Here is a 16,518-nt window from a genome sequence, read left to right on the forward strand (position 1 = left end):
GTGTTCCTTGACGGATCAAAATGTACTGGATTAGTGCTTATAAAAGAACAAGAATGGTTTTTTGTGTACTAGTCTGTGATCTCCGCTCAAATTTATGAACAAACTGGTAAAATTGTCGATTGAAATTCTGAAAGTGGCTTCTCCATCTCTGTTTCGAGAAGTTCACACGATGTCACGAAATGAGTATCAACACACGACTTTCTAAGAACTAAATTTTATCAAGTATGTTTCTATTATGTGGCTTCCCCTGTCGATGAATACGGCATCGTGATATATCTGTACTTCTCACAGAGCACACAAAAATGAGCTTCAATATTACGATGCTTATCTTTGTATCACTTTCCGTAACGCTTGCTTCATTCCACTTTCGGAGATGATAAAGAGCCCTGAAAGTGACGCTTTTTGTGTTATATATACTTGAGCTCTTCCTGCTACATTTGTTTGCAGTTTAGTCTCGCTACTACGGGCTATCTTCCTTGTGGCTTCACTTCCACGGCGTCCTATGCATTCTGCAAAATCTGTAGTGATAAGCAATTTTTCAGTAGTGTCCTGCAATTATTCCACGGATTCTGATTTTGTCGATGAAGGAGATATTCTCGTAATCGTAATGTATTATCATCACCTTTCGTACAACAGATCCTGAACGTCCGGTGATACATCGATGTACACGCGTTCACTCTGTGGCTCACAATTTAATCTAAGGAACATAAGAAAATCTACCGTGAAACGTAAGGGAATAAAAAAAAGTGCACACTATAAGAAATGAAACACACACTCCGCAGTTATGGGAGAATGAAATATGCGATGCTGCTGGACTGACCTTCGCAGAACTTTTATTTCGTTCTCTAAGGAGTCTTCTTTGCCCTTGAGCGCCTTCTTGTCTATTATCTTGACGGCGAACATCTGGCCCGGTTTCTCCTTGCTCTCCGCCAGGCGTACCTCGGAGAAGGCCCCTCTGCAAAACACACACACAGTCAAGATTAAGTCTCATAAAATATGAAAAACTTTAATTAAGAAGTGAAGTATTAACCTCGCTAACAGCGGCATATATTATGAGAAGCTCATGCTTTTAAGAACAACTACGTTTTAGAATGGCACTAACACAAGGAATATTGGAAAACGAAGAAATAAGGGACGAACGAAAAGGTTCTTGGAGCATCGACGGAGAATTACGGCCACTATGTTGTCTTTCATACAACCAAGAACAAGCCGCTATATCTGTAATGGATACTGTTTACTTACGTGTCAATTACAAATTACACATGTTTGGAAAATAGTGTAATCGGAAACATCTGTAGAAGAAATGAGTGTTATACGTCGTAGCTAGTGTTCGCTGTAGTACTAGGAAAGTGTTCTAATAAATACCCAACAAGTAATTGATAAATTGACACTGAATATTGTTAACATCTGGAGTTCTGCAGCCAGAAATATTCACCGCAGCAGCGTAACAAGCTCACATCTCGGAAAAAAATCAGCTCTGTTCTAATACAGACTGTCTAACTGCAGATAAGTCAACGACGAGGCTGTGGAGGCTCCCTTCCTGTGGACCAGGGAGGAAGGGTGTCTTCTGCATCTCCAGAGATCATTGTGCCGCTCTGATATCTGTGGACTTCAGTTATCTCTGTGACAATTGCTTCTCTGACGAGGACAGCGGTGAGTGAAGCATCCTGGCACACAAACTGTGTGCCGGAGAAGGACTCGAATCAAGAACCTTGCTATTCACGGGCAAATGCTCCACTGACTGAGCTGTCCAGGCCTATTATTATTATTATTATTATTACTATTATTATTATTAATAGGCAGATGCACCACAATAGGTGTTTCTTATCTTTGATCTTTATTAACGAAAAACTCTCGGCATATATCGCCATTGTTAAGCACCTGAGAATACGGTAGTTGTGAGACCGTGCGTAAGTGTGAATGGCATTTATATTAAGGTGACTATATTTTACTTATAACTACGATGATGTGACGTCCATATTACGTCGCTAGTGAACTGTCTTCTAACATTTAATGTATTGATTAAATGGCAAATGATAGAAATATATTGAAAATAATACGTTAAGTTTGGTGTGACTGTAGTCTGACAGTTCTACTCTTACGGCGTTTTATGTTTACAAAGATTATACATATGAACAGAAGTATTATTTTATTATCTTTAATAGTCTGGATTATCTTTGGTTGTTGCATATGTTAGTTCCGATTTACACTTTTTTGTGTTCCAAGAGTTCAATGAAGTATTTGAGATAGTATTTGTGTCTAAATTCGTTATGTTTATTAAAAATATTTCTGGTGTGTATACAGAATTCCCATTCTTCAAGAATGTTGATTGGATGACCTTTTGGTGTTCTGTGCAGGATTCGGAGTGTATTTTCGAGAGTCGGCCGTTGTGGCCGCGCGGTTCTAGGCGCTTCAGTCCGCAACCGCGCTGCTGCTACGGTCGCAGGTTCGAATCCTACCTCGGGAATGGATGTGTGTGATGTCCTTAGTTACTTAGTTAGGTTTAAGTAGTTCTGAGTTTTGGGGGACTGATGACCTGAAATGTTAAGTCCCATAGTGTTTAGACCCATTTCAACCATTTTTTTGTATTTTAGATTGTGTCAGCGGTGTGGTTTTGATTTTTCAAATGTAGAAAGGAGCTAGACTGATTATTCTCGCTCTTTCTAATGTGTTAAAATATTTTACTGCTAGGCCAATGTGAAATTTATTACAATGGCCACATGAGATTTATTATCATTGTGAACATATGATGTTGTAAGAGCAGAACTGTCAAAATACTGTCAACTGACGTATTATTTTCAATATATTAACATCGTTTGCCATTTAATCAAAACATTTAAAGTTCACTAGCGGCGCAATATGGATGTCACATTATTCTAGAGGTGAGTACAATACAGTCACTTTAATACAGGGTGTTACAAAAAGGTGCGGCCAAACTTTCAGGAAACGTTCCTCACACACAAATAAAGAAAAGATGTTATGTGGACATGTGTCCGGAAACGCTTAATTTCCATGTTAGAGCTCAATTTAGTTTCGTCCACCTACGCTCACTGGAGCACGTTATCACGATTTCATACGGGATACTCTACCTGTGCTGCTAGAACATGTGCCTTTACAAGTACGACACAACATGTGGTTCATGCACGATGGAGCTCCTGCACATTTCAGTCGAAGTGTTCGTACGCTTCTCAACAACAGATTCGGTGACAGATGGATTGGTAGAGGCGGACCAATTCCATGGCCTCCACCCTCTCCCGGCCTCAACCCTCCTGACTTTCATTTATGTTGGCATTTGAAAGCTATTGTCTATGCAACCCCGGTACCAAATGTAGAGACTCTTCGTGCTCGTATTGTGGACGGCTGTGATACAATACGCCATTCTCCAGGGCTGCAGCAGCGCATCAGGGATTCCATGCGACGGAACGTGCATGCATGTATCCTCGCTGACGGAGGACATTTTGAACATTTCCTGTAACAAAGTGTTTGAAGTGACGCTGGTACGTTCTGTTGCTGTGTGTTTCCATTCCATGATTAATGTGATTTGAAAAGAAGTAATAAAATGAGCTCTAACATGGAAAGTAAGCGTTACCGGACACATGTCCACATAACATCTTTTCTTTCTTTGTGTGGGAGGAATGTTTCCTGAAAGTTTGGCCGTACCTTTTTGTAACACCCTGTATAAATGACATTCACATTAATACATGGCTTCTCTACAATTTTATTCACGGATACCTGACGTGGTGATTAATGCCGAGACAGTCTGTCGTGAATAAAGATTAGTTATTATCACCAGCTATTATGGGGCATCTTTTGAATGATCATGTCATTACGAGACATATTAGGCTGCTCGCCTTGAAGAAGGAAAAAAAATGTAGGTTATTGTCTAAATTTCAGAATATTATGCAAATTTGAACTAACAAGTTCACCGATAAAATTCTGCACAAGACTTCACAGCACATGTGACACAAATTTACTAATTATGTGAAGGAATTTACTACATGTTTTAAGGTAGAATGACGCTAAAGTTGCGCCGAAATGAAACGTCTGCTCTGCACAATTCTGACGCAATGCATAGACAGGCGAAGTCGCCTCTCTTTCGGAAATAATTCAGTGAAATTAACGCGAAAAGGAACGCAGCTTCTCGTACATTAGCACGGCTGTAAAAAAAATTTGGTTACGCGCGGCTGTGTCCAAACAGCCATTAGGTAGTGAATGGGCGCGCTGTGCCTTTGGTGTGTGATGGGTTGCCCGTTAATATACGACATTAGTGGGGAGTGCATGAGGTCGCAGTGTGGAGCAATTTGCAGGAAGCCAGGCGCGCGCAGGCTGGCTTAATTAGTTTTCTCGCGCTGAGCGGATGTGCGAAGAGCCGCGAAGCCGCTCCCAGCCGGAAGCCTCACCAGCCTTGCTTTTACGTAACTCATTTCCGCGACTCATTTCGCCAGTTCTGAGGCGAGCGCGCGCCGTCTGCCAGGTGACACGCTGCCGTCAAAGGCCCTCTCGGACTCTTCTCGCGGCACGTCCGAGTAAAACGCCTTGACTTAGCACTCTGGGTAATACATCGCATTAAATACTCTATGTCTACCAATGCTACGGCCGCTGCCTCTTCCTTACATGACGTCAGCACTCAGACGTGGATCCGTGGACGGGAGGAGGGGCCATCGTGAGGTCAAGGGACTCCCCCCCCCCCCCTCCGCTCAAAGATCGCGTTACTGCAAGTGGTTACAATCACATCAGTTTCTCACAAACACCTTGTAAAAAATAACTAGACTCACTGATGGCGCTGCAGTCGCGGGATAATTTGAACCTTCGGCTGGACGCCATTATAGTGGTTGTAGACTGATGTGTTGTGTAGTATTGTTGTTTATGAAGACCCTGATTCAACGTTGTGTATTTGTTGGGGCGTACATACAGTATTTGTTACTCGTAATTCTACTGTCTGTACGTTCCAATCAAAAGAAGTACAATGGTGAAGAGTTGTGCAGCGATTAATTGTACAAACAAATTCGAGAAAGGAACGAATATTACATTTCACAGGTATGTGGATATTTTAGATTGTTTTGTATGTCAGTGCACTTGCTTAATAAATGTTTTTGTAACACGGTATTAGCATAATGTCTGTGCAGAGCTATTTGCAGGTTTTCTTTCTCAAAACCACAGCTGTTACAAAAATGGTTACACGCTGTCAGGAGGCAAGATTTCAGATCGACATAATACCATTTTATATGTTCTGATCTGTTGAAGAAAGCTGGCTGATCAGTAGTGTTTTCATGGTCTAGGTTAGGTTGAAACTTTATAATTTGGTCGTGGGTTGCCAAAGCGCTATGCCATATATAACGCACTTCTCGTCATAAAATCTAAAGCAAGGTAGAGTCAGAAAATATCTACATAGTGGGCAAATCTTCGAGTATTTTGATGCATTTTGCGTACATCTATCGTAAATGAACTACGAAAAATGCTAGGGGTCCAGTACATAACTTTTAGCTACGGCAAATCATGTAGTATGTAATATAAATTCATAAACAGTGACTAGTTGCTGTTTGTTCATAAATTAAAAAGTATATTGTAGTAACGTATTTAAATGAGGCATTATGTTTGTGACCTAATTCGAGGAAAGGCATTTTATAACCAAAAGCTATGTATAAACATTCAAACTCCGCGCGTCAGTTTACCACTCTAATGGCCGCCGGCCAGCTATTCAATTTGTCCGCTCTTCACAGTCTACCACTCGTGCGGTAGTAGGGGCCTGGTTTCTCACATAACTTTCGTAGAATATAATAGCACGAAAACAGAGTCTCGAAAACAGCAAGTTATTTTACAAAACTTTAACCTATGTTTAGTGCGAGATGCTTTTCAGTTGCTCTGACGAAGGGCTTGCCTACGAAGATGTCCTTCTGGCCTGACCGAGGGGCAGCCAGGGAAACGAATTCTTTCATAGATTCTTCATACTAGCTAACAAAACGAATTCATTTTATTTGTAAACGTCCGTATTTTCCGCACTTTTCTTTACAAGGACATACAATGATTGTTTTCTGCTACTAACATCTTCAGATCTATTACAAATACAGGGTGTTACAAAAAGGTACGGCCAAACTTTCAGGAAACATTCCTCACACACAAAGAAAGAAAATATGTTATGTGGACATGTGTCCGGAAACGCTTACTTTCCATGTTAGAGCTCATTTTATTACTTCTCTTCAGATCACATTAATCATGGAATGGAAACACACAGCAACAGAACGTACCAGCGTCACTTCAAACACTTTGTTACAGGAAATGTTCAAAATGTCCTCCGTTAGCGAGGATACATGCATCCACGCTCCGTCGCATGGAATCCCTGATGCGCTGCTGCAGCCCTGGAGAATGGCGTATTGTATCACAGCCATCCACAATACGAGCACGAAGAGTCTCTACATTTGGTACCGGGGTTGCGTAGACAAGAGCTTTCAAATGCCCCCATAAATGAAAATCAAGAGGGTTGAGGTCAGGAGAGCGTGGAGACCATGGAATTGGTGCGCCTCTACCAATCCATCGGTCACCGAATCTGTTGTTGAGAATCGGACGAACACTTCGACTGAAATGTGCAGGAGCTCCATCGTGATTGAACCACATGTTGTGTCGTACTTGTAAAGGCACATGTTCTAGCAGCACAGGTAGAGCATCCCGTATGAAATCATGATAACGTGCTCCATTGAGCGTAGGTGGAAGAACATGGGGCCCAATCAAGACATCACCAACAATGCCTGCCCAAACGTTCACAGAAAATCTGTGTTGATGACGTGATTGCACAATTGCGTGCGGATTCTCGTCAGCCCACACATGTTGATTGTGAAAATTTTCAATTTGATCACGTTGGAATGAAGCCTCGTCCGTAAAGAGAACATTTGCACTGAAATGAAGATTGACACATTGTTGGATGAACCATTCGCAGAAGTGTACCCGTGGAGGCCAATCAGCTGCTGATAGCGCCTGTACACGTTGTACATGGCACGGAAACAACTGGTTCTCCCGTAGCACTCTCCATACAGTGACGTGGTCAACGTTACCTTGTACAGCAGCAACTTCTCTGACGCTGACATTAGGGTTATCGTCAACTGCACGAAGAATTGCCTCGTCCATTGCAGGTGTCCTCGTCGTTCTAGGTCTTCCCCAGTCGCGAGTCATAGGCTGGAATGTTCCGTGCTCCCTAAGACGCCAATCCATCGCTTCGAACGTCTTCCTGTCGGGACACCTTCGTTCTGGAAATCTCTCTCGATACAAATGTACCGTGCCACGGCTATTGCCCCTTGCTAATCCATACATCAAATGGGCATCTACCAACTCCGCATTTTTAAACATTGCACTGATTGCAAAACCACGTTCGTGATGAGCACTAACCTGTTGATGCTACGTACTGATGTGCTTGATGCTAGTACTGTAGAGCAATGAGTCGCATGTCAACACAAGTACCGAAGTCAACATTACCTTCCTTCAATTGGGCCAACTGGCGGTGAATCGAGGAAGTACAGTACATAATGACGAAACTAAAATGAGCTCTAACATGGAAATTAAGTGTTTCCGGACATATGTCCACATAACATCTTTTCTATACTTGTGTGTGAGGAATGTTTCCTGAAAGTTTGGCCGTACCTTTTTATAACACTCTGTATAAAAGCAAAGGTGTAACCATCCAAGTTGGACTAGCTGAAGCAATACCTATAACTGGCCTAGTGATACGTAAGAAAAATTTAAAAAATATTTACATTATTATTATTATTTTTCTTATGCATCACTAGGCCTGTATCATAGATTTAGCTTCAGACAACTGAAGTCACTTGATTACACCATTTTTTTCTATTTGTAACAGACCTGAAGATGGCAGTAGCCGAAACCGCTACCTGAAAAAGGTGATCAACGCGGACCTTTACCAATGGCGTGCCGTAAAATGATCGCAGACTCATTTAAGGACTTATGTCTTCATTCGACGAAACCTTATTCGTTACGGTTCGAGAATTCCTAGTAAATCAGGTAAACAAGAAAAAGGGAAAGATCCTACGATAATTTAACGTTTTTAGAAAGGAACCTCGTTTTCCAAATTTACACTCTCGCACCCTCTTAGTACTAAAATTTATAGTACAAGTGTGGCTAGTAAGAGCCATACTGATATTAGTGAGTGTATATTTAGATTTTATATCGTGTAAATTATGACGTCGTCGAAGTTATGAGAATTCGTTGCTATTACAGTTCTTGAACCGACTGTAGCACATGAACTTAAATTTAATATTACATTTTTTCCTGAATTTCAATTTCGTTGAAGTTATGCTAAAGCCAGATCCTGAGCACTAATGAAAAACATTCTAATACTACTTTTTTTATAAATTTTGTTGTAATTAAAATCCTCAGCACCTTTGGCACGTTAAAAATGAGGTCGGCGGTTATATTTGCGGGAAGGACGAAAATATCGAACTATCACCGCCACAGAATTGAATCCTGGGTCTCCACCTCTTCCCAAAATAGTATGCAGCAATCGTTTCTAACTGTTCTAATTGTTAGACACTGTTACGTAGCGTATTGTGGTGTAATACCGGGGGGCTGGATCGCGTGAAACTACACTATCACGTTTAGTTCACGAAATCAAAGTTTAACTAAAGGAAGAAGGAACGAAGGAAGGAAGATCAGAATTTCGCGTCCCGTCGAAGACTATGACACTTAAAACTGAGCACAAAATCGAATTGAGCAAAGGAAACTGGCGAGAATCACCACTGTCAGCATTTCTTGCATTCGCTGAAGTTATTTTTGTAAACTGAAGAAAACTTTCACCTAGACGGCCAGAGAGATTGCTAAATTCAAACCATGGAATGCATGTCCAGTGTTTTAATTGCTATATCATCTCGCACACTAGCAGTTTTGTACACGACATTTTTGTAGGTAACTATTGAGTGGGAAACAGACCGAAAACTAAATCGGTATGGAACATTAGGAATTTAAACCCTACTCCTCCACATTACGATTCTCGTTTATTAAATACTGTGTAATCCGAAACTGTGATAGTTATTTCTCCGTTTAACATTTTATTCGTATAGTAGCAGTTTGTCAACATTATTCTGATCCTGCAGTTGATTACCAGTCATCTGTTTCATATTCTGTCCCTCTGGGTAGTGCAATATTTCTGGTGTTTGTACGACCATTTTGGACGTGTTTATTCTCCGCTCTGTGTCTGTTAAAAGTTTCTGCGCAGAGTAAACACCCTCTGTTATTTATTTCATGTATTTGCATGTCCGTTTTTTTAATCTGTTTGGATGCGGTTTTATGGTACCGAAGGTGCTGTGCAAACATTGGCTGATTTGTATCATATTTTCACGCTCTGCTGTATTCCTTGCAGCGCATTTCTAGTTTACTGATCGTCTGTCTCATACAGATTATATTACATCATTTACATTTGAGTTGGTAGCACTCGGCTTGTTTGTAGTAGTTTGAACATTTTCCGAGTTTTTAACCCAGTCGCAGTCGTTTCTGTTGTGCTATTTACCCCGAATGCTTTGAGGTAATTATTATTCCGAGTGTTTATTAATAATAACAAAAACCGAAACAATTTCTATCAGATGCTAGTGTCACGAACACCACTATTGCTAGCGGTAACTCACGAGCGGCATCACACAGATATTTGTATAAAATCGAATCGTTTAAAACGTTGCAGGATTACGTCCCATGCGTGGTCTGCGATCATAGTGAAAAGAGCGACAAGACTGCCATTCACGTCAGCTGCATTCCGAAAAATGCGTTTTCAGAGTTCATATCCGCATAGAAATAGGGAACTGTCTACAGACCAAATGACTCGACAGACCTATCCTATTTCATAAAGGCTCTTCTGGTGCAAAATTACAAAAAATCTGCTGGTATAACGGGTTTCCTGATGTCTCCGCGGTAATATACAAATTATATAATATATATAATAATATACAAATATACAAGCTGTGTATTATGCTATCTTGTAGGAAATAATTTAAAGCGTCAGTTGTCTCACAATTTGACTACTCCGAAACGTATGTCTGAAGAGCACGAGATCTGATAAGGTAAAAACTCCTTTTACCGCCTTAAACCAAATTACATTGCAGTTTTATAGGAAAGTCTACAATTTATACCATACATTTTTTTATTGGATGTAGACTCGAAAATCTTCAAATCATCGTTCCGTAAAGCTTTTATGATAATATACGAAGTATATCGGGCGATTAAAATTAAGGCGTTTTTTAGCTCACAGGTGTGCAAAAAAATGGTTCAAATGGCTCTGAGCACTATGGGACTTAACTTCTGAGGTCATCAAGTCCCTAGAGTTGGAATTACTTAAACCTAACTATAGGACATCTCACACATCCATGCCCGAGGCAGTATTCGAACGTGAAACCGTAGCGGTCGCGCGGTTCCAGACTGTAACGCCTAGAACCGCTCGGCCACTCCGGCCGGCTCACACGTGTTTGACGGCATGTATTATTCAGTTTTAAGAATAAAATAAGCGACTCGACGTAACAATGAACTATAAGCGTTCTATTCCACAGGCAAAATTGAGTCTGGTTGGATTTTTAGCAAATACTAGGTGTTTAAAAGAATTACCATATTTTCCCCACAGGAGGGAGTATTGGTCAAAACGTGAAGAAAAGTTTCTAGAACTAGAAGGAAAATTTCTAGAACTGTGTCTGGAAACGAATAACTGTTGATACGTGGGCCGTTTTACTTTTAATAAGTAATGTAAAGTGTTTGCGATGTAAGCTGCCGTACTGTTGCAGTGCACTGCGCGTATCTGAATGGTTATAATTTGCGCTATTGGGGGGACGCTGTCTTTGCAGAAAGAGAACGGTTGTTTCATGCACGACGGGGTACAATCCCGTTTCCTGTGGATCGTATGACAGTATCCCACCGAAACGTTTCATGGTCGTTGCATTGGTTGAGGTGATGCGGTAGCATGGCGTCCCTGTTAACCGGACCTGCAACCATTGTCTTTCAGACTGAGAGGATTTAGAATCATTTGTGTATGCCCAGTTCATTGACAATGTGCAGACGTTACAGGTATGTGTGAGCTATGCATGTCAGGCAATTACGGTTGCTAGGTCCAGAAACGAAAATGTTCAGCCGGACTTCTACCCTTAAAGTCGACCACTTATAATATGTGTAATAGAGTCAATTGGATATTTCCAAACGTTATTAACAATCAATTAAAGACAATTTTTAGGAGATCAGATTGTATTTACTCTTCAAGAACGGAAAACGAAAAGTTAAGTTATTCAACAACGTAGGTCATTCCACTCTGATATTCACAGATAAAACTAATGTTGTCACTTGATAAAGCGCGCGGAACACGCTTCTTTAGCTAATGTGTAGCGCAGACAATTTTAACCCTCATTCTCACTTATGCCTCAAATCTGGTACGAGCGACGTGCAAGCGCGGTTGGTTGGCACGTTCTTCGCTCCGGGTGTAGCGCATTTGCACATTGTGTGTTACGAACACTTGCTACGAGCTACGACACCGAACACATTTTAGCTTGGTTATGAGAACATGTGTAAGAGCGTTTTATCAAAAAGGATCGCAGTACAGCCGTGGCTCTGAGGTATGTCTTGTTTTGCGCAAGAGGTAAAAAGTGAAGAAGGAATAAATGCCGCAATGCCACCCAGGAATACTAGGGAGGGGATCTTCGTTCGTCGAACGCTGTTTGTAAATGTAAGCTCTTTCGCAAAAGAATGCTCTGCTCTCTCTCTCTCTCTCTCTCTCTCTCTCTCTCTCCAGGCTATTTTCAGAAACACGGACACACACTGCCTCTTGAATTCAGGAAATGGATACTGAAATATGAAGCATTCAGTTCCAATAGGGATTTACTAGTACTACAAAAAAAAACGCGATCTCGATAAAACTACGATTGTCGATTGAAGCGCCCAACGAGTCTCTCTAGTTTTATATACAAGAGGAAAACGTGGCCTCCCACATGCCTAGATTTGGTATTAAAACGATTTTAAATCAAATGAACATTTTTGCGCTCTTTAAACATTTTAACGAACGAATGCGGATGGGCAAAGCGTGCATTCCGTAGAGAAATGGAGATGATTGCCAGACACGTAAACTGCGTACATTAATAGCTGTTTGATCATTTTTAGCATTCCGTACCTGAATCGGTAAAAACGAAACCCTTATGGGATCACATAGTTGTCCGTATGTCTGTTTATACGATATTGCAGCGCCTGTGTCATTCTGATTAAGATGCGAAGTTCCTTTGGACATGCATGCACGACCTCGAACTTTCCATCGTAATCAGAACACAGGCACTGCAGTATCATATTTATCTGCCGATACCAAGCAAGAGACTTTCAAGTACAACGTCTGACCTGCACGGGAATATACATCATCGATGTACGAGTATAGGTCGTAGACGCATGGTTGACGACATATGAAACTTTGGGTCTGGCCGTGAGGCGTCCACGGATAGCCGAATGGTAAGGCAACCGCTTGCGATAAGCAGGAAATCCGGGTTAGAGTCGCGATCTGGCACAAATTTTCACTGTCGTCATTCCATTCTACAGCTGATGGTTGCCCTTATTGGCAATTTCGAATTCTCATAACTTATGTCTGGACGGTTTTTAAACCCGCCAGGATAGCCGAGAGCGCTAACGCGCTACTTCCTGGACTCGGGTAAGCGCGCCGGCCCCGGAACGAATCCACGTGGCCGATTAATGACGAGGGCACTTGTGCCGGCCAGCTTGGATGTGGTTTTTAGGCGGTTTTCCACATCCCGCTAGGTGAATACCGAGCTGGTCCCCATGTTCCGCCTCAGTTACACGGCTCTCAGACATCTGAACACATGCGCATTATTCCGTGGATTACACTCGACGCAGACAGTTGTGGTACACTAATTCCGTCCCGGGGGGTACAGGGTGGCGGCAGGAAGGACATCCGGCCACCCCTTAAGCATTAACAAATCCGACTAACGATGGCTCACCCTGCGGGACAAGGCGCAAGCGATAGATATGTCTGTATGGTTTTTAACTGTCCAATGGACAGACAGACAGACATTTTTCTCAGGATCGGATGGACGTACAGAGTTTAAATTTATGTCACACACTAAGATCTATGGTTCCTTGGCGGTGTACAAAACTTAAGCTTCTACATAAGTGCAGTCAACCGATACGGCCATTTATGTCACATATTTGGTACTCGCAAACTCGCTCATCACAATCCATATGGGATTTCCTGTCGACACAGAATTATGATATTCACCAAAGGCGTGTGGGAAAAAAAGAGTGCATTCCGTAGAGACAAGGAAATGATTGCCAGAAGCGTGAATAAGCCAAGGAACAAAAAAGACAGAAAATTGTTAATTTGCCATTATATCATAGGAAAAAAGTTGTTTTCATTTGTTATCCGACTTCAAACTGAAACATTCTTAGATTTCTTGGAATTAAACCGAATATTGCTTGCATACGCGTTGATAACACACAAAAATCTTCGAGATGCTCGATTCACGTGATGACTGAACCGTCGGTATATCCCTCTTACGTTTTCACTCACACCTGGCCAATTTTTCTACCTGATACTCCTCTCAGAACTGTTTTGGAATGGTTTCATAAATTTCGTGAATAACTTCAAGCGAAATTCTGTAGTACATTTCGCAACATAACGAAGTACTTCCTTCTGTCTCCGATGGCGAGGGAAAGAATCTCTATCGGAATCACTACTGGATAATAGATTACTGACGATCGATATCGGAGTTAAGTTGGTAGAATCCCACCTGTCCAACTTAACAGCAAGAACTGAGTTACCTTTTCCTTGCTAGACATGGCCCCTATCAGTAATCATCATTTGTACCATAGGGCATATTTCGTCAGGTAAAAATTTCGCAACTCCTTTGTAAATTCCATCTCCCTCTGATGTCCCTGATCCACGCTGGTGCGGTAACATCCGATCCGAGGGTACAACACATTATACAGCTAGTCGAAATTTTCATGACGAGTATTTCGACCACAAGGGAACGATAAAATGTTCTACAGGATCCGGAGGCTCTGTTTGTGCATCTACTTTCTCTCACACTACCATCATAAACAAAAACTACACACTACCATCTCCACAAACTTACAACTTTTACGTATATGAAACAGCTACAACCAAGTCTCAGACTTTACAATGAAAATTTGTATAATGAGGAGCGAATGAAGCAAAGTATCCGGTTCAAAATTGTTCAAATGGCGCTAAGCACTATGGGACTTAGGCGGCCGGAGTGGCCGAGTGGTTCTAGGCGCTATAGTCTGGCACCGCGCGACCGCAACGGTCGCAGGTTCGAATCCTGCCTCGGGCATGGATATATGAGATGTCCTTAGTTTAGTTAGGTTTAAGTAGTTCTAAGTTCTAGGTGAGTGATGACCTTAGAAGTTAAGTCCCATGGTGCTCAGAGCCATTTGAACTATGGGACTTAACATCTGAGGTCATCAGTCCCCTAGAATTAGAACGACTTAAGTCTAACTAAGCTAATGACATCACACACATCCATGCCCGAGGCAGGATTCGAACCTGCGACCGTAGCAGCCGTGTGGTTCCGGAGTGAAGCGCCTAGAACCGCTCGACCACCAAAGCGTCCGCATTGTGGAACCTTTACTACCAGAGGAAATGCTCGCCAACAGCACAATAGTAGCGCAGCCACCACGCCTAGCCAATTTTCATACATTGGAAACAACAATACCAAACGCAATATTATGAATTGCAGCCCGCACGATCCTTGACAGTTAGGAATAAAGATTAATGACCCATGAGATTCTTTGCACGTATATCATGCGTACATGCGGCCAATTATTCCTGAACATAACGATCATCACTGATATAGTGTGAATGGTTAAAGCACTTTTTACTTTCACCTTTTTAAGCTTTTGTCCTATTATAGGACGGTTCGCTAATGGTCAATTGATCTTCCATTAGTTCGCAATTGTCCTCATTGAACATAGTTATGTAAAATCGTGGAGTAGCACATGGAAGCACACGCGTACTTTTCCTTTGTGAATTTTTATTTGAATCGTTCGTTGTTATTCTGAGATGGGGATGAGAGCCATCACGGTATCTGCTTAGTAGAAGTGTGCAAACGGTCAAAAATACCAGTCAGTTTGGACAGTGCACCAAAAAAAAATCCAGCTCATTTATTTGACCAAAATCTAGTTTCACCTCGCTGGCTCACAAACCAGCTAATTGCTGGCAGGTTCATACAGGTATCTAACTGAGGGTCTTGAAATTACGATCCGCCTACGAGCGTTCACTTTAAGAAAATTCCATAAGCCTGAACCCTGCTGTAAAAGGTTATTCGAGACGGAGATTGTATTAGTCGTGTACGTTTCACACTTCACTGAGAATATTTTTCGTTAGGTTATCTTCCATTCGGAAAATGGGTGCACTCAGCGATTGTTACGTGATTTATAAATTACAGAGCGCAGGTATTATTACGCAAATCCAGATCTCGGCTAGTACCTAGTCACTATCAATGCACTATTTTCTAATCTCGATGCATGTTAGTTCCCTGTTGTTCGGGCATCAGTCACAGTTCTTTGAGTTCTTTAATACTTGAGTATTCAAAGAACTGTGACTGATGTCCGAACGATAGGAACTAACATGCATCGAGATGAGAAAACAGTGCCTTGACGGCTAGACACTAGCCAAAATCTGGATTTGCGTAATAAAATCTGTAAAAAAGACGACTGATAGCTGCGCTCTATAATTTATAAATGTTTTTCGTTGTTCGTTGATCTGAACCACTGAAAATGGTACCTCGTCCACTGATGATTTGACTGCAGAAAACGAATATGGTGTCATCAGGTTGCATATTGTTGCGCTGAATTCATCGAGCACATTGCCGCAGTTGAATCTAGTGTCGAAATGTCTTATTTCCAGTCTGAAGAAATCGGTATAGCGTCTCTCTCAATTAGCGGTAGAATATGTACTATCATGAAAGAATTATTTTCGTTAGACTCCCGCAACGATGCTGTCATCAGGTAAAGACCTGTTTTTATAGTTCTGGCACTCATCTGTTTACCTTCATGCTGCGTATTTGTCACTCGTAACGAACGCATTGCAATACTGTTGTAATTAATATATTAAGTGTGTTAAATGTTACGAAGGCAACTCTAATGTAGACTTCGAGGAAGCTAGAAGAGCGCGGGTACTATCAAAAGTTGGTAATTAAGACTCTGAAAGCGGAAAATATGTTCGTACAGGCTGTGGGAATTTTCAGATCAAAACGTTTTCTTAATGTTCATTAAACATCATAATCAATGTAACTAACGTCTGTCACCATGTAACGTCTGACGTCATGTAACATTGACTTTATTCACTACCTACTGTTTTACATTATTTAACGTTTTGGAAAATACCCGTGTTAGCCTCCTTCGAGGAGTACATGCTATAAACCGTAATAATCTGCTAATTTTGCAGCACTCTGAAGCAATGGTGTCTTATAGGGAACTGAGGATAACAGGGCTGTAACACATGACACTTGTGAAGTTCTCGTCGTGATGAAGTTC

The 16,518-nt window shown here is 41.5% G+C and overlaps 1 protein-coding gene across 1 annotated transcript in view; it reads right to left on the reverse strand.

The window, feature by feature from the left end:
- The window catches only part of LOC126299606 (calcium/calmodulin-dependent protein kinase type 1-like), a 1,453,155-nt gene that overhangs the window by 1,102,632 nt on the left and 334,005 nt on the right, over nucleotides 1-16,518 (reverse strand). Inside the window, exon 2 of the mRNA XM_049991637.1 lies at nucleotides 821-955. Coding sequence (XP_049847594.1) covers nucleotides 821-955 — 135 coding nt within the window. The remainder of the gene's footprint in view (nucleotides 1-820; nucleotides 956-16,518) is intronic.

The sequence above is a fragment of the Schistocerca gregaria genome, chromosome X, assembly GCF_023897955.1.
Source record: "Schistocerca gregaria isolate iqSchGreg1 chromosome X, iqSchGreg1.2, whole genome shotgun sequence".
NCBI lineage: Eukaryota > Metazoa > Arthropoda > Insecta > Orthoptera > Acrididae > Schistocerca > Schistocerca gregaria.